Source organism: Watersipora subatra, chromosome 8, assembly GCF_963576615.1.
Source record: "Watersipora subatra chromosome 8, tzWatSuba1.1, whole genome shotgun sequence".
NCBI lineage: Eukaryota > Metazoa > Bryozoa > Gymnolaemata > Cheilostomatida > Watersiporidae > Watersipora > Watersipora subatra.
The window spans coordinates 28,888,298-28,908,895 of record NC_088715.1 but is presented as its reverse complement, the minus strand read 5'-3'; the positions used below and the strand labels follow the sequence as shown (position 1 = coordinate 28,908,895).

General features: G+C 33.4%; 1 protein-coding gene across 1 annotated transcript; it reads left to right on the top strand.

The window, feature by feature from the left end:
- The first annotated feature begins 1,297 nt into the window (after positions 1-1,297).
- On the top strand, positions 1,298-1,882 carry LOC137402428 (uncharacterized). Its single transcript, XM_068088925.1, has one exon. It carries the CDS (start codon positions 1,298-1,300, stop codon positions 1,880-1,882), a length of 585 nt encoding a protein of 194 aa, XP_067945026.1.
- The last annotated feature ends 18,716 nt before the right edge of the window (positions 1,883-20,598 follow it).

Genomic DNA, 20,598 nt, shown 5'->3' with positions numbered 1-20,598 from the left:
AGTTGTATCCATAGTATGCTTTCGATGAGCCAATTACGCAAACCATTCAAATGTCTGCATAGACCTGCGAGCACTCTCTTTCTCTTGTCATTAGCAGAAAAGGGTTCAAATAATTATTAGTGAGTTACGGATGCACTAGCTGTTATTAACTGTTAATCAGTATTGAAGGCAGCTGATGAGAGGGCGGATTGCAGTACTATATGTGGGCAGACAAGGAGTAGTGTTACTTGACATAAATAGAAATGCATGAGGTGTCTGAGAGAGAAATAGTGGCTAGGTTACTGATGCATCAAAGAAGATTCAGTTGAGGTAACCAAAGAAACTGACGACTCCATATTCTCAGCACTCCACTGCCTGTTTAAACTAACTGTATTGTAGAAAAAATTATTTATGGTGTATCATTTTCACAATCTATGCTTTGAATAGTACTTACTAATTGGGCTTAATGGTCAACTTGCACACAATACTAGTAGACCTTTTCAGAAATTACTGATGTTTTTTATCATTTGTGATTGTTTTTGTTATTTGAGAGGATCTGACTGCCAGAATATTTTAAAATTAAAATCGACACAACTTGATCGCTGTTAAAATGATCAGATCAAACGAGAGTGTGATTATTATTTATTACATCTACATGTATAGTTGCAACAAGCCAATAGAATAGAGAGGCATATTTATGCAGCTTTAACATAATAGCCAGTATCAACTATCGCAACGATAGCAACTAGTCGCATCATTTCGCATGGATTTTTTCCTGGGAATTGTAGCCACAATGAAGTTTTGTCAATTTTAATCTAGAAACATCCTGAAAGTCTGATCACTTCTATCATCAGAAATAGTAGCACATGATGAAAAATACCGATCGTTTCTGATAAAATCTACTAAAAGTCATTTTTAATTAATAAAGGGCCAGCGTTGCTGGCTAAAATAAATACAATGTGAAGTGGCTTTATCTCCTCCCCACTTTCATATAAACTAGCTCTATTGTGGCTTTAAAGAACGGATTGTAAGCCAAATTTGTAACCTATGTAGTCCATGATTTGAGAATCTGGTTAATCATGTTGCACTAAATAGGGCTGCTTGTTCGTCGATTCTATCCTAAAAGAAAGGCTAGCAGGAGATCAAGCTGTTAAAAAGTCTTTTGCAGATGATCTTTTGCCATGAAGCCTCAAAATCAACAAGCTAGCCAAGGATTATCTGTTTAACCAGTTTTTAACTTAAAAATCTTGTTTATAGTTGCAAAAGCCTGTTAGCTAATAGTTACTTGTTCATGTTTGTTTCAATCGTTGTTGAATGTATGTTGCTTCTTAACGACCCCTCGTCAGTCTCACCCACCCCTCATTTGTCTCACCTACCCCTCGTCAGTCTTATCCATCCCTCGTCAGTCTCACCCACCCCTCATCAGTCTCACTCACCCCTCGTCAGTCTCACTCACCCCTCGTCAGTCTCACCCACCCCTCGTCAGTCTTACCCACCCCTCGTCAGTCTTACCCACTCCTCGTCAGTCTCACCCACCACTCGTCAGTCTTACCCACAACTCGTCAGTCTCACCCACCCTCGTCAGTCTCACCCACCCCTCGTCAGTCTCACCCATCACACGTCAGTCTTACACACAACCCGTCAGTCTCACCCACCCATCGTCAGTCTCACCCACCTCTCATCAGTCTCACCCACCCCTCGTCAGTCTCACCCAACCCTTTTCAGTCTTACCCACAACTCATCAGTCTCACCCACCCCTCCTATAGAGTCACTCAGTGTTAGAAGAGTGTCTGGCACACAAAAATTTTTAATTGTGGTAACAATTGGTGCACAGCTGTTAATGTTTTATAAGGTAGCTTTGGTAACGGTCAAAGACTATGTTTCACCATACAACCAGAATTGAAAGACCAGATTAAGCTCATAAAGGTATTTATCTCGTAACAGTTTTTTATCATTCAAATAGTATGTTTGAATTTCTCAATTACTTACTTGATACAAAACTTTTTTAATTGGAGATCTGCTTCCAATCGTTCCTTTAACAGCTTGTAACCGCATAAACTGTTACAAAAACTGATTGTGTTTGACAGCAATAATTCTGCATATCATTGTACTGAATGATGAAATGAGCTATCTTTTATATAGGCTCTCAATTTTATACTTTGAACTGCTGCTACTTTGGAAAGCTTTAGTCAATACTTCATTATCCATGACTAAACATTGACGGAAAGTCCGTAATATATTTTTCCTCATTGGAACAATAAGTTTACTTTCTACAAGGCATAGGCTGCCTATTCTGCAGTCTAGCCAGGGTTTGTCAGTTGATGGATTGCATCATGCTAAGAAGTTTGAACAATATTTGTCTAAATTTTAAATATTTTACTTATATGCATCATATATGAATATATTAAGACATATATTATTATATATACTAGTATGCTTGCCACTCTCCTGCACTGTGAGAGATTTCCATGCATAATTTGTTTGTGCATGATGATCACATGATGAAATATGGTGGCTGAAAAGTGTACTGGTTAGCGTACCGGTCTAAGAAATGAAGGGATGGAGTTCAATTCTCATGTAAGACGACTTTTTTCGCAAACGCCTTTACCATGGCTTTGGACAGACAAATGGTATTATTATAGTATGAATACTGGTACTACATTATAGTATAGATTATGGTTTTATTATAGTAAAGAACCAGCCAAATGCCCGCTGTTGCACTGGCATTAAAAGAAGTTGCACGAAACACAGAGTCATTGCGTAGAGTCACTGTGTACATTTTATCCAGATAATGACTCTCTGCCCAATGAATTCATTATATGTCGCATAGCTTAATGGGTTACTTTGTGAATGGGAGGCTCCGAGATTAAATCCTCTGAGATACAGACTTTTCATTGTTAGATTCTAGTCACTATAACTGTACATAAGGTGTACAACAAAACCAACACTGAGATTTATACATATATAGATGATGAACATATTCATGAGCGAATAGCGTCAGCCTAGAATCAGTCTGTGATCTAACATGAATGAAAGACATGACTATAAATCATCCATTCTCAACTCTTCAGCTTCTACTGCAGAATAATTACCTTGCAAGGAAAGGGTTTGGACACTGAACAGCTTCAAACGAACAATTAGTCAAGCTATAAGTATCCAGCTCTTAGTTTAAACGGCATCTTTAAACTCTAAATTGGATTTATTTAGTTCTATAAACACACAGAATGGCATGTCATACTGATTGTATGCGTGATGATATGAAACTTCTGCAAAATCAATATTATAAACATAATGACATAAGATAGTAAGACTTTAGTTGAAGTGTAAAAGTTGGCAAAATATCTTGTTACAGCAGACAGATAACTGTTTCGACATGCCTGTTAAACAAGGTTTCGATCACGTAAGCTAACACAACCTTGGCTGCTGACACGGAGTAAGATAAGGCAGCATTCATACAGTATTAAATTGAGACTTCAGCTGTGCTGATGCTTATCAAAAATCATTACTAGCTGCCAATACTAGTTTATGTAAAAATGAATGAAGCTGACAAGTAGAGTAGACACAAGTAACACATGAAGCAAGATTATAAAAGAAAGTTTTCAGGTTACTGTTAACTTGTTAACTTGTGGACTTGATAACTTGATACTGTAATCACTTTTAAACTCAGTTCACAAGATACTGTTAATGCTTTTATTATCATTTAGTAGATAATCAATGATGCTATTGTCAATGTTAGTCAATGTTAGTCACTGTTAGCCACTGTTAGGCACTGTTAGTCACTTTTAGTCACTATTAGTCACTGTTAGTCAATGTTAGTCACTATTAGTCACTGTTAGTCAATGTTAGTCACTATTAGTCACTGTTAACATAATATGGTTGTCACTAATGTATTACAGTTTTTACCATCATTCGTTGAAAACATGTTGCTCAATTCTAACATGATACATTTATCTGACTAATGCACGATTTCAAATTTTGATAAGATGTAGCATTCCAACTTAAAACAATTTATCATAAAATCTAAAATAGTAGTTGTCTGTGCATGAAATAACCTTTAACTCTTTTGCTACCATAAGCCGATGTATCGGTTTTCGAGGTAATAGAAGTACAGACCGTAAGCCGATGTACAGGCTTATCAATAGGGTTTTACTTTTCCTTTCATTACGACACCTACACATTAGCTAGACCAATCAAATTTTGTCTCCTATGAAGCAACCTTGTTTCCAATCACGTGCAACCAATCAAAAATCTTTTGGATCAGCAATTCCGTTTTCAATTGTTTTCAAAACTGGAAAACCAGATCGTTATTGTCATGGCATTTATAAACTCACATTCGTTCAACGCAAAGAAAGCGTCAGAGACTCTGCAAGAGTAAGATTCACTAAACAATTTTATGCTAATCTTGTAGAAAACTTTGTTCTGAATAAGATGCTTTTTACAGTAAAACAATATCTGCTTTGATTCTCAAAATATTGTTTACATATTAGCAGCACATAGATTTTTCAAAATTCGTTCGAATTAATTTGGTCAGAATAACGAATTCAGCACAGTAGTGAAATCTCTTCTCTTGAGTCTCACATTACGACTGTGTCATTAAAGTTACATGGTGTGCTCAGAGATTAGCTACATGTATTAAAGTCAGCTATTGAATATACTAATATAGATAAAAAATTAAGGAGTGTTCCTGAAGCAAATCGTAAGTGGAATGTCGATAGTGATCTCTAGTTTGTAAGGTTGTTTTGTTTATGACTCTATGCTATTGTCACACCTACGAGATCATGCCCCAACAACCGATATATCTGTACATACAAATAGTAAAATATCAACACTAGGATAGCATGGTTAAGAACAAGGTATCAGCGCAAGATGCCTAACATTTACACTCTTTATATAGATATGGTAATTTATAAGCTTTATATTCACCATATGGCTCTTTAGAAGCGAGCTGTTAGTTTATAGTTTCTTAGTAACTGCTAAAAACTGTAATAGCCTCATTTCTGACATTATTTTTAGGTAATGGCATGCTCAGTTATCTCTACTCTTCTGGTAAACTTGCCTGAGAGGAATGTATTGACCTTTGACTAACAAATTTAGCACAAAAGTTATTTTTTAAAGAAAAGCTACTTTTCTGACATGTTTGTTTAATAAGTTATATAATATCTTGACATCTCAAAATGTGCATGAAAAAAACCTTTCTGAAAAATTCTTCATAGCATCAAAATAACCCGTTTTAAATGCATAAAACATTTTGTGAGACTTAAAAAAATTCTGATAAATATACCAAATAAAACAGTACGGAATGAAGCCTTAGACATGAAGTCTTAAAAGCTTTCAATAAAGCATACTGACCAGTTAAAACATGTGAACAGATATAGAACCTATTTATTGACTACAACAGTATTTGGTTTTCAAGACTCTGTCTAGCTAAAGACTTTAGTTGATCTTGTTCAACTTCAGCTTTTTAGATATCAGCATGAGAGTATGTAAACTTACCCTTGGCTGGAAGGCGTCTGCCTTCCGCGGCGCCTAGCTGCTTCCATTCACAGACATACATAGCTCACAGATGTAACCTTGACAGCTTTATGTCAATGTCCATGTACATATTCTTAATAAAGTTTAACAGTGTAAAACTTTTTAAAGGTTATCTTATACAGCAAAAGTCAACTGGTATCAGATGATACGTTCCAAAAGTGCTTAAAACTTGACACGACTGCGTAAGTAAGCGATGAGTCCGCCGAGAGTCACAACAGACTGTGGATGCGATTATTAATGTAACTGCTGATGACTGACTCGGACAATTAAGATCGTGAGACACTAATAAGCTACTTACACCCCTAATCAATAAAAAGAAGCTCTTCGCCTTATAAACAGCGGCAGCCGAGACTGTGGCAGATGTCAACATCGGGGATTAATAAAGTTCTTCCTCTAATTATAACTCATTCAGCTACCAGATTTGTTATCAGACTCTCCGACTTTTGCCACTTCTACTTTTTTCAAGGTTTTCAGTTGCCTATGAAGTAAGCTGATGCACTGGCAGTGGTTCTCAAAGGTCTGTGACACTGGGTCTACTATAGTTCAGGATGCTTTAAAATTATACTACATGATTACTATTGTTACGATTGGTTTGTATATATAAGGTAGTTAGATTCTAATGGAGGATTTATCTCAATTTTAAGAAAAAAGCGATTTTTTGATTTGATTTTTTGATTTGGTCCATGAAAATTGAGTTGAGTTAGGCCTGTTGACAGGCGATGGATCTGCACAAGTCACGGCACGACATTTTTGTAAATATTTGAATGTTAGTGGTGAATGATAGCTACACTTTATTTTGTTTTATATGAAACGCGTTTGCTATATATTCGTTTCGATGTCATCAATACAGTAATTGCTATGCCAATTGTATCGATTGAAAATGGTATATAAAGGATAACTCCCTGTTTATGGATATGTGTAAGATTATGGATATTTTTTCCGACATTTTGCCATTTGTGCCCTCTTAAGATACACTTAGAGAATATGCAAGCACTCTCACAATGCTTTTTGATTCTTTAAGCATACCCTTGAAAAGTACAAGCAAACATGCTAAAAAACATCTACCTCAAAGTGGGGTATGTAATAAATATTCGCTTAGCGCTGCAGGTTTCAACAAACTTAGGAGTTATCTCTTATTTATATTTTAATAATTCAAACATACAACCGACTCTGATAATTACTCTATCAAAGATCTGTGAACTAAGTTGATAAAATTAATTTAATTAATTAAATAATTAGTATAGAATTTAAATTGGCATTTAGTCTATAATAATATTTGATTATAAGGTTGCCACAGCCTGTAGTCATCAAGATATTTTGAGGACATAGTTTTTATACTGCATCGGCCAGCGTACCTCCTGTCAGCGGCCCGTAGCCTACTCAACTACTACATCTTCATATCCACAGAAGACAAAAGCTACCATATTTTTCTGTGAAAAATGTTCGAGTAAAACTCAAACCTCGCACGCACATCTCATCTCATACTTACTACGATTAAGAAAACAGAAGAACTTCAACAGTCGACCCTTCGACCAATACCGGCATTTAGCTAAACTTATCAGTCGGGTATCAGAAGTGTAAAAAGTGAGCCTCTCAAAATATAAACATCAAAGAGTAGAGAATTAAATATAATCAAAACACTGTCATATAATAGTATAGCTGACTGTGAATATATCTTGCTAGAGAATAATCTAATAGACGTACAAGTAGCACTAAATGAACTTCCTATGATAATCAGTGAGACAGAAGCATAATCTAATTAGACTTAATTGCCCAGCAATAATGACACAATTATCAATTCTAATTAGAGCTATTACTATGAGTTCTAGCGCCTCAGTGTATCGGAGCACTTGTTTATGTTGTCACAGCAGCTGTATCACATGTGTGTCAACAATTGAGTGATACGCTAAATATGGTGACCATTTTTAAATCTGTATTACAATGAGGTGTAAGTTTTGCTGATTAGAAAAATAAGTCAGTTAAGTTTTTTAAATACTGAACATAAAAGTATTGTTTGTAACTTGTACAACCAAGCCTGTGTAGAAATATGTACAGGTTATAATTAGTTAATGTTGTATGACCTTGTAGTCAAGTGCCCTACATATTTTGACACTTTGTTTAACCAAGTACCTGGGCTATTTCTACAATTACTTTTCAAACTGCTGTTACGCCTATACTTGTTGTTTTGGTATATCAAGTAGTCCAAATACACCTGTACATGTTGCTAGACCACCTGATGACCACCATGATGCTAGACCACCTGAAATGCTGAAGACTTTTATTATAACTAAACACTGAAGTGCAGCAGCCAGGAAGTAAGTTCACAATAGTTTGGAAACGACATTATATAAATGTTTTTGATTTCAAAGTATCTGATCACCAGAAGTGACGTAATGTATTTATAAAACACAGGCCATGTTTACAGTTCGAATTCACACTTCTAAATTTAAACCCATGTAGGCATATATGTATTTGACTGGGTTTTCACCAGTTCACAGAAAAATTCAACCGCAAAATTGTTTTGATGATCACAATGTTAGTCGATGTCAAACGTCAAAACAACCCACTATCTGTAAAAAGATGTATGAGTAATATCGACTTGATGAAAACATGGAAATAGCACGAACCTAATTATTAGAGTATCAAGAAGAGTATTTTACTTGAAGCTAACCGCAAATAGAAAAAGACCAAGATGCGTCAAAGAAAAGAAAATTTTATCAGTTTACCACTGTGGACCCATCCTTAGATGATTTCATTGCAGCTGACTGTACATATACCTTTATATTTAACCATCAACCATGTGATCGCAAGTACATTGCAAAGATATATTGTGGATCCAGAATGATCGCCATGTATAATAGTGTCAAACACTTACATTAAGACAACTCAGTCAAGTGAAAGAAACATAAAGTTGACCTACTCTCCAATCAGACAATTGATTATTCACTTGCTAACCAGCTGTTCCATGAATTATTAATTATTTGTAAGGAACAACCTTATAACTTTGACACCTGATAGCAGGTTAAAATCATTTACAAATGCGTCGAGTGGAGAAGAGCATTGATTTTGGTTTTGGCAATTTTTTACACAATTTGATTGAATGCACGAACTATTAAAATAATGACAAAATTACATACAATTACACCCTTGGTTTTATTAATTACTCTAATATAATAGCTACCAGCATATTCTTATGTCACCTCACTAATCATATCATTAATCACTAATCTCACTAATCTCACTAACCTCACTAATCTCACTAATTCTCACAAAATCATCAGAATATGAACTAATGTATTCAATGGAATTTTCAAATTATATGGAAATTACTGAGCAAAAAAGTTTTATACAAGCTCATAGAAAAGTCTTATACAATATATATATTATATTATATGTTATATATATAGAACTGCTTTTTATAGTAAAAATATTTTGTTGTTTTGCCTTAATGTACATAATGTTTGTTATTAGCTATACTTTTCAGAATAGATTTTGTTGTTTTGGAAAAAAAGCAAATCGTTGTAAATGAACCTCAAAAATGTGCCGCCCCTATTAACATGTTGTAAAAACCTTGGTAAATTTACCGCAATCATGGTCTATCAAACCAGTGAGATTGATCATGAAAATGAGAAAGTTGTTGATGCAAACGAATAATTCTACAGTTACGGTACAGCCCACAAATTAATAATGTTAAGTAAAGTTTTTCCTTTTTGCATGGCCAAAGGGGTGAGTTTGGAAAGATCTTGGAACGGATTACGCAATTTACATGTATTTTACTGCTTTTATAATGTAAATTCCCTATAACGTAAACGTTTCTGAAATGGATTATTTACGTTATAGTAGTGTTAGATGTTGCTCATGAGCTCTTATTCGAAAAATTAAGGAATCTATAAGAGTGTTTATTTAGTAGTTCTGTTTTCTTTTTTACATGTCCTCAAGCAAATATGGTTGAATGAGCTGAAAACAATTGAAAAAAACTACTTAATGTTTTTGAATTTTGTATGAACTCCGCTCTGGGCTACGTGTAAAATACTAAATATTGAATGAGGCCGGCGATTGGCATTTCTTTATACCTATGCTTATCCATGACCTTGGAGTTATCCGCTACTTCTTTCAACAAGTTCATATCAAAAACGCAGAACTAATCTAGGAATTAGATTATGACTGGTGAATGCATTCATTAAAAATATTTTTGCATATGCTTTCTTTATGAGCAGTTAGTCATCACGGAGTACAAATGTTCACGATTTACAATGCTCTCAGGTAATAGTTTTCAATGAAGCATTTAGCAGTGACCTGATTATAATAACTAATTTATCCTGTACTATCGTGCACTACATTTATCACAAAAACTATCTTATTTTATTATTTTTACAATTGGAGAACTGCACTATTGAATTACAAACCTCCAAGGTTATGCTGTGTATGTGAGAAATCACTCCTCCATCGACTATGATTAATCTCTGCTTAGCTTACTGCAAACAGAGGCTGTGTATGCTTTTAAGAGCTCATACTGCACAAGCAAGGTCTCTGCGATCTTGGCTGGGCATGAGCAATCTTGCTCGCTGATACCTGGTAACTAGGACTATATTCAAGGTTTGGCTGGTCAATTATGGTTTTGTTAAAGACCAATCACATTAAAGTAAAAAATCATGAACAGTATTGTTTTAATTAGCTAAGAATGTTTGACAAGCTTTTTTTAAAATAAAAGTTTTTTTATAACTTTTGAAAGTTATAAAATATACTCTGGGGATATGACAGAATCTTTACTATAATAAGAGCCATGTGGGTCCTCATACTGTCTGAAGCGGTTGAATGTTGGAAAAGGACAGTACCGAATGAAATTCGAACTAGTAATATGGACTTCAATGGCCTGCTACTACCTGCACACATCACTCCCTTTTAAGTTAGAATTATTGCGCCTCACTAGTGCAGCTGATGATCTCTCACAACGAACCGAGCTGTCATGGTACCAGTATAATTTAAGTTAGTAATAGCTAGTTCACACTGTATCACCAGATGTCGGCGTTGTCCTCTCATCGATTATTTGTCGATTACGGGCGCCGTAAACTGACAGCATCGTCTAGGCATTGCGGATACTTTGGAACAGTTTGCAGCTGTCAAACCTTTATGATAAACTTCCGAGCATCCACTACAGCCTGTGCAATGTGTACGGCTTTGGTGATGGTGATTGGTCATTGCGGATTGCTTGATCCACATTTTCTTTCATAGTAGTTTCTGCAGGACTAATATTTCGTCGTTTCCGCGAACACGTTGTATCATGAGACAGCTATGCCATGGACATTTTGCTGTAAACTCGGATAGTTTTTACAGTATTGCGATACTGTGAATATTGTTATCACAGATGATCACTAAAGTATTGTGGAATCAACATTAACCATACAGCTTGCAACCAGGAATGCCGCAATTCTTCACCATTGAGATTTGAGATAATTAAAAAGAAAAATGTGCAAAAGTTGCGAGATGTTGGTGTCACAGAGAAGTACAAAAAAAGGGTAAGAGTACGGAATGGCATGGATGGTTCATTTCAACTTAAACATGGTGGTAAGCCAATATAAATATGATAACAGAAATATAAAATATTTCTGTTATAAACACATATTTTTGTTCTTTCTGTTATATAACACATACAAGTCTTCATGATTGGTAGATTGGCAGAGTGAGAAATCTGTCTCCTTTTGATCAGCCAATGTGATATATACATAGCGAAATCAAAATACGCTTAGCTGACAAGCATATTGTAATTTGTTTATCTACATTAGTACAGTTTTATGGTTTACTTTAAATAGTTTTTTATTTCTTTAAATATGTCTTTGATTAATACATGTAATAATATTTGGCTAACTCCGATCACAAAACATAATGCTTCTCTGATCAGCCAATCAAAGAGAAATATCATAAACCCCAGCTTACTGACCGCCAACAGTGTCAACAACTACAGTAACTTTCTCAAAATAGATTTGGTAAACAGTAAACTTCCACAAAATCAAAATCGCTGCGAAAAGGAAGATCCAGTATTAAAGATGAGCCAATTACGGACCAACAACCAGTCGGTCTTTGTTGAAAATAGACAAGGAGAACAAGTCTCAAGTGCCTAAAATGACTCTCTAGAGATTCTATTGCCGGCAGGCAGTAACAAGTACTTTCAAGTACTAGTTAGTGCGTTGTGTAAACAATGATATAACCGTTGTCATCGACCCTGAGCTCTCTACAACAGGATCCTTCCATTATCTATGATCTAAAACTGAGTTGAATCAGTATATAAAATTTGAGTCTAGTGATGAACGTTTAAATACATATGACAACAACGCCTGTCCAATAATTAAAGTATGCATGTTTATTGATTGACATGATATATTGTTGTCAAATTTCTGGCACACGATGAAGCTTTCTAGTGGCATTTAAAAATTTATTATTTTCATTTGTTGCTCTTTTATCTTCAAAATAAAATCATGCTAAATTAACACGCTTTGCATTCTCTAGCTATTGCAGAACTTTCTCTGATGTGTAAAAACTGACTTGGTAAACATTTTGACCTAAATAGCGATTGTCATAGTTTGTGATTGAAAAGATTACAAAATTGCCACGGCTTCATTTTGAAAGAGAATAATATAAAGATATTACCAAAGAACTGAAAATAATGTATTTATTTTAAACATCGAGTTGTCTTCGTTCTATAATCACCTGGTATGCAATTTTTTTCTAATAAATCATAGAAAGGTATCCCATACTCATTATTTTGGACTGATGCTTTAAACGCATTATTATTATTGTTAAATTATATAATATTAATGACTGTTAATATTATTGTTATTATCATTATTATTGTTATCATTAGTGTTATAATTATTGCTATTAATATTATTATTATTTCAACTGATGCTATAAAGACAGATAAATGAGATTTTGGATAACCCAGCTATTTCATAAAATTAAATAATTAACTCTTAACTAAATTTACATGATGCGCAAACTGAACGTAAAAGTTCATAAAACTTGAGTAAACTTAAACTAAAAATGTAAGCTGCAACACCTGCTAGCACCTGCTAGCACTCCCATTTAACTGTTACAATCCAATTGATAATTTATTATCTGCTCCCAAGAGTGTTTACATATTTAATAATTGAAGATCATAAGTGTTGTCAGCCCACTGCTTTAAACTCATGAGTGAATAGAGTTGCATGAAAGCTTGCAATTCTGCAGACATGCTATGGTAAAGTGAAAATGTTGTGAACAGGTGAATATGAACTAGTAACTAGCAGATGAACACTCGTGCTGTTATCACCATCTCAGCATTAGCCGCTCCGTGACAAGCCACAGCAGGAAATGTTCCCACAGAAGTAATGATGGTGGTTACACTGACCAATAGAATTGCCCGATTTTTTTAAGCTGTCTGGACATTAGCCAATAACTGAACTTTTTGCCAAAAGTCCTGACCAGCCAAAAGACTTAGTAAAATCTTTATTGTCTTCAACCTTGCATGTGCTGAAAATTTATTGATCTGCAGCTAGCGGGACTGTTTAATTAGCAAAATAATGTTTAATGGTGACAGCCAATCAGATCTAGCTTACAGTTTCACTTTGTTATGCAGAACAAGCATGGTTTCACTTTGCAAACGGCGAATACAAATTCTAACCTTTTTGTGTATTGCTTTGAAAACCAACAAGAATAAAGAATGCATTAGTGGATATATTATCTATCAGCAAGTTTGATTGGTCAAAATGGTCACATGGTCTAAATTGGCTGTAGAAATAATCAGTTAACTACTATTAGCAGATATTTTGGTAGTGTAAACACATCTTGATACAAAGCTGTAATTGTTCAAGCATGTTATAAAGCAAGCAACTTCGTTGCCTACAAATAGTTGGTTATATTGATGCTTTATATTAGCAGCCGCACTGCTTATAAAAGTTAGGTTCTCCCTTAACCTATCTATGGCAAGGTGTCTATTTATTGTTTGAGCCACATGCAACTTTGTTAATTTATAAAACTTCCAAAATACATTTAAATCAATAATTTAAATTTAAATTTGTCGATTTTAATCTTAAAACATCCTGGCAGTCAGACCCTTTCAAACATCAAAGACAATCACAAAGTATTGAAAAATAACCAAAACTTACTGATAAAATCAGCTAAAGTTTTGTGTTGGTTTATCTTTAGATTAATATGCAAGCTTTGAAGAATGACTGCTGGCTTCTCATAAGATAAAAAGTTGTTATAACAGATGCTTATCAGCTAAGGTACGGGCACTTCATAACTTAAAAATCTATTATGGCTTTAGATGGAAAGTATAAAGCGATGTAGGAACGCTGCCTTCTCTCTAAAGGCTGGTTTATGATCCGTCTATGATAGTCGCTGCGGGACTAGTATTTAATTCCAGCACGCGAAAACACAGATTTATTCGCGAAAATTTAAAAAGAGAGTTGGGTACACTCCATCTCAGAGTATTTCTTGGTACAAACGAGATAGGTATGTGATAGTGGGAACATCGTTATCATCGACGATCACCAAAGTATTGTGGAATCAACGCCGAGATACTGTTATATAGTGTGAACCAGCTTTAGAAGACGAGAGGGTGCATCTAAGCCATGACCTATACCTACGACCTAGCCTAAACCAGCATCTTGCATAACCTATTGTAATGGTAGTGTTTCTATGTCCTGCATTAAAAGCTTCCTCTGAATAAGAAATGCTAGCAAATGCATTTCATGCAAAGTAAACGAACAGCAGCATAGCAAATATTGCACCTCCAGGCCATCTTCACTTGCCCATGACGGTTAAGTCTTGCTCATTTGTATGAAGTATTGTAATATTCAAGTACACGTATGTCTGTCACCAATTAAATTATTGGTACTCAGTGGATGTGATACACTCTTTAATACTGTTATGTGGTAGATGTGATATAGCCTTTATGAGTCAATTGCATATGCCTTTAAAAGCTTATCACCACAAAAAAGGCAAATCATTGCAAACTTATAATTGAGTATGAATATTTGGCAAGCAAGTCATTGTGAATTAATATAGAATTCTCTTTTAATAATAAAACATTTATTTATTATCGCCTTAGCGTATAAATATTCAGACGAAGGAGACGAAATTTGAACAAATAATTGTCTTATAACGCTACGTAAGCTCCAACATATGATGTCTAAAATTTTCAAAAGTCTCACCATTGCAAAAATAAAGGCCAGAAATTAAAAATAAAAACAAAAAAATGACAAAAATGTAACTTAGTTTGAATTTATAACTGTAACCCAGTTTGTAACTTAGTTTGAATTTATAACTGTAACCCAGTTTGTAACTTAGTTTGAATTTATAACTGTAACTCAGTTTGTAACTAAGTTTGAGTTTATAACTGTAACTCAGTTTGTAACTTAGTTTGAATTTATAACTGTAACCCAGTTTGTAACTTAGTTTGAATTTATAACTGTAACTCAGTTTGTAACTTAGTTTGAATTTATAACTGTAACTCAGTTTGTAACTTAGTTTGAATTTATAACTGTAACCCAGTTTGTAACTTAGTTTGAATTTATAACTGTAACTCAGTTTGTAACTAAGTTTGAGTTTATAACTGTAACCCAGTTTGTAACTTAGTTTGAATTTATAACTGTAACTCAGTTTGTAACTAAGTTTGAGTTTATAACTGTAACTCAGTTTGTAACTTAGTTTGAATTTATAACTGTAACTCAGTTTGTAACTTAGTTTGAATTTATAACTGTAACCCAGTTTGTAACTTAGTTTGAATTTATAACTGTAACTCAGTTTGTAACTAAGTTTGAGTTTATAACTGTAACTCAGTTTGTAACTTAGTTTGAATTTATAACTGTAACTCAGTTTGTAACTTAGTTTGAATTTATAACTGTAACTCAGTTTGTAACTAAGTTTGAGTTTATAACTGTAACCCAGTTTGTAACTTAGTTTGAATTTATAACTGTAACTCAGTTTGTAACTAAGTTTGAGTTTATAACTGTAACTCAGTTTGTAACTTAGTTTGAATTTATAACTGTAACTCAGTTTGTAACTTAGTTTGAATTTATAACTGTAACTCAGTTTGTAACTTAGTTTGAATTTATAACTGTAACTCAGTTTGTAACTTAGTTTGAATTTATAACTGTAACTCAGTTTGTAACTAAGTTTGAATTTATAACTGTAACCCAGTTTGTAACTTAGTTTGAATTTATAACTGTAACTCAGTTTGTAACTTAGTTTGAATTTATAACTGTAACTCAGTTTGTAACTTAGTTTGAATTTATAACTGTAACCCAGTTTGTAACTTAGTTTGAATTTATAACTGTAACTCAGTTTGTAACTTAGTTTGAATTTATAACTGTAACTCAGTTTGTAACTTAGTTTGAATTTATAACTGTAACCCAGTTTGTAACTAAGTTTGAATTTATAACTGTAACCCAGTTTGTAACTTAGTTTGAATTTATAACTGTAACTCAGTTTGTAACTTAGTTTGAATTTATAACTGTAACTCAGTTTGTAACTTAGTTTGAATTTATAACTGTAACCCAGTTTGTAACTAAGTTTGAGTTTATAACTGTAACTCAGTTTGTAACTTAGTTTGAATTTATAACTGTAACTCAGTTTGTAACTTAGTTTGAATTTATAACTGTAACTCAGTTTGTAACTAAGTTTGAGTTTATAACTGTAACCCAGTTTGTAACTTAGTTTGAATTTATAACTGTAACTCAGTTTGTAACTAAGTTTGAGTTTATAACTGTAACTCAGTTTGTAACTTAGTTTGAATTTATAACTGTAACTCAGTTTGTAACTTAGTTTGAATTTATAACTGTAACCCAGTTTGTAACTTAGTTTGAATTTATAACTGTAACTCAGTTTGTAACTTAGTTTGAATTTATAACTGTAACTCAGTTTGTAACTAAGTTTGAATTTATAACTGTAACCCAGTTTGTAACTTAGTTTGAATTTATAACTGTAACTCAGTTTGTAACTTAGTTTGAATTTATAACTGTAACCCAGTTTGTAACTTAGTTTGAATTTATAACTGTAACTCAGTTTGTAACTTAGTTTGAATTTATAACTGTAACTCAGTTTGTAACTTAGTTTGAATTTATAACTGTAACCCAGTTTGTAACTTAGTTTGAATTTATAACTGTAACTCAGTTTGTAACTTAGTTTGAATTTATAACTGTAACCCAGTTTGTAACTAAGTTTGAATTTATAACTGTAACTCAGTTTGTAACTTAGTTTGAATTTATAACTGTAACCCAGTTTGTAACTTAGTTTGAATTTATAACTGTAACTCAGTTTGTAACTTAGTTTGAATTTATAACTGTAACCCAGTTTGTAACTTAGTTTGAATTTATAACTGTAACTCAGTTTGTAACTTAGTTTGAATTTATAACTGTAACTCAGTTTGTAACTTAGTTTGAATTTATAACTGTAACCCAGTTTGTAACTAAGTTTGAATTTATAACTGTAACTCAGTTTGTAACTTAGTTTGAATTTATAACTGTAACCCAGTTTGTAACTTAGTTTGAATTTATAACTGTAACTCAGTTTGTAACTTAGTTTGAATTTATAACTGTAACCCAGTTTGTAACTTAGTTTGAATTTATAACTGTAACTCAGTTTGTAACTTAGTTTGAATTTATAACTGTAACCCAGTTTGTAACTTAGTTTGAATTTATAACTGTAACTCAGTTTGTAACTTAGTTTGAATTTATAACTGTAACCCAGTTTGTAACTTAGTTTGAATTTATAACTGTAACTCTGTTTGTAACTTAGTTTGAATTTATAACTGTAACCCAGTTTGTAACTTAGTTTGAATTTATAACTGTAACTCTGTTTGTAACTTAGTTTGAATTTATAACTGTAACCCAGTTTGTAACTTAGTTTGAATTTATAACTATAACTCAGTTTGTAACTTAGTTTGAATTTATAACTGTAACTCAGTTTGTAACTTAGTTTGAATTTATAACTGTAACCCAGTTTGTAACTTAGTTTGAATTTATAACTGTAACTCTGTTTGTAACTTAGTTTGAATTTATAACTGTAACTCAGTTTGTAACTTAGTTTGAATTTATAACTGTAACCCAGTTTGTAACTCAGTTTGAATTTATAACTGTAACCCAGTTTGTAACTTAGTTTGAATTTATAACTGTAACTCAGTTTGTAACTTAGTTCGAATTTATAACTGTAACTCAGTTTGTAACTAAGTTTGAATTTATAACTGTAACTCAGTTTGTAACTTAATTTGAATTAAACTGGACTTTGTGTAAGTTATAGTAAGTTAACATGTAACATGCATGTACTAGAGATGCATGTACTAGATATTCATGTACTAGAGATGCATGTAACATGTTACATTCATCTCTAGTACATGTATCTCTAGTACTTAACTCTACTACCGAGCGGTGCATTGCTGTTGTTTACCCTTCCACTCACATTTCTCTACGATAAACTAACAATACAAACTTTCTCTCACTGATATTACCTTGCTGATTTAGTTGTTATGTATAATTTAGGTTTTTACATTTAAGGTATAGCAGTGCCATACAGAGGTGTGTAACTATGCTTTCGCTGCATGGAAACTTATTAGTGATAGACAAGCATTCAAAAAGTGAGAAAAGTGAAATGTCGAAATTGTTTTTCATGCATCGAGGAATCTTCTGTTTACATCATCTATAGCTGATATTGATATCATAGTTGCTACTTATTGTACTAATCAGCAGCTAATATATCAGCGAGTATCTTATACCTCTTACTGGGTATGTTTAATTCAGTACATTGTAATATGTCCGAGGCATTTGAGGGTTTGTCTGGTTTCTTCCCCCAATAAGCTAAGATCAATCTAAGGGCCACCTAAACTGTTCTGGAAGAGAGCCAAGATATGCCGTGAAGGCAGCAGGGTGAATGCAGGTCGCTTTATTGCTGCTTGGCTGATAATTTAGATAGCTAAACAAAGACGGGGAGTTTATCTGCTTTCAATTAGATACTTACAGTTTTTTCTGATTTTGCAATCAAGACACCTACACTTGCATCTATAGCCTATTTAGGCCACCTACTACCCTATCATTTAACTTATAATGAATATATTTACGAGTATGTGCATGAGTACACGAGTTCAGTGTATGTGTGACCACTACTATCCTATCATTTGATGCTTCGTTCATATAGAATAAACTCAGGTATCACTAAGTTCATAAGATGACACCAATATTTGTGTTAGTAATTAAGTCAACTAGTATCAGATTTTACTTTCTTATTTTAGCATTAGTTCTAGGATACTTCCACTACTTTTAGAACTTTCTGGTATGTAATTCAGTGTGCATGTGCGTGCGTGCGTGCGTGCGTGTGTGTGACATCGAACATCCTATCATCCTATCATTAGACATATAGTGAATATACACCAAGTCAACCATTATCACCCATTACTTTCTTATTCTACTGTAGAATTATTTTTAAGACATTTTCACTATTTTTGGAACTTTCTGGTATGTAGTTCAGTGTGTGTGTGTGACATCGAACATCCTATCATTTGACTTATACTGAATACACACTAAGTCAACCACCATCACCTGTAACTTTCTTATTCTATGATTAGTTTTACGACATTTTTACCATTTCAGGACCAGTTTGCGGTAGATATAATATAGCTTTTATGAATCGTTTGCTTATTTTTTACATTTTTCTCTCTGACTAGCTTCTTTAGCTAATTCCATCATGTTGGTCGTTTAGCTACTAACTGTTTGCAGTGTAATCAAGCTAACACTATAGGAATGTCATTGTGTTACTTTTAGACTGTTGCCTACACGATGCATTCACATTAGTAGTGCTTGTAAATGAATCAGAAATGAAATTCATTAAAGTTTACTTTCCATAATAACTCATTTAGTTTGTGTACACGCTTATGCGGTCAGTAACGCATTTAATGTGAATATTTCATTACAATCAGGTTAATTCTAAACATACCGTAGTTCAGGCGCTATTGTTGACAGGTGTTTGCTTAGCGTAACGGATTCATACAATCGAAAAGAATGAGTTTTTTGTTTCACATACCTTTGAATCGTTAGACTGATAAATATTAATGGCCAACCTACCGCTTGTAACAGGCTTCAAATATGGCTGATGGTTAATAAAGACTAGGTCTGGGCCAGACGCCTCCGACTTTCATAAACAAAAGCCTGGTCTGATAAGATAGCACGCTACGAATAAGTAGGATTGTTTATCCGAAACAACAGATGAGGAATCTGTGGCACAAGGATAACACCTACAGTTTATTAGTCAATATATTCCTATATTTTTACAAGTACCTTTTCGGAGTAATCTCCCATGTTAGAAAAGTCTTCATTTGATAAATTTAGCAAAACAAACCAGGTAAACCGTAAAGGTAAATTGTGTTAACGATTGTCTTGACATTTCTTATTACTGAAATTAAGTCTGTAGCAAACTCAACATGCAAGAGCAGCCATCTTTATCTTTTTATTTAATAATACGGATATATTTTCTATAAAAAAACTAATTTAGAAGTTTTGTGTCAAAATCGAGAATTAAACATGACCAAAGTATTTAAATTTGGTTGTTCTGTTCATTTTCTTATTAGTAGTCTGGCAGTAACATTGAAGACCAAGAATGAGTATGATAGACATCTCAACCTGATATATTATAGAAGTTATGTAAGACATCAAGTCAAATGGCTATTTGTTTGCTGGAAAGATCATATGTCTAACAACTCTGCTGTACTAAGGATGGTTGCCAAGAGCAAATCAAATATTTAGTTTAACACTTAGCAGCACTCATAAGATGTTATTCCCGAGTAGATTCTCCAAATAGCAAATAGAAGGCGTTTCTAGATTTCCTTATGCATAGCCTAGAAGTGGACGCGTGACAGTTTATCGAAAAAAATATTTGTCTTAGAATGGCAAGCTTCTATTTTGTTCAGGTGCATCCATTGATTGAAATTGTTCTCAACTCTTAGTAATATGCATTATGGTCCTTAGTCTTTTAATCGCTGACTAGCGAATCCAGTAAAAGCTTTTTAGTAAATGATGATTAAATTTATATGGCATGGTGTTAGGTTATAGTTGTCTAAAAAAA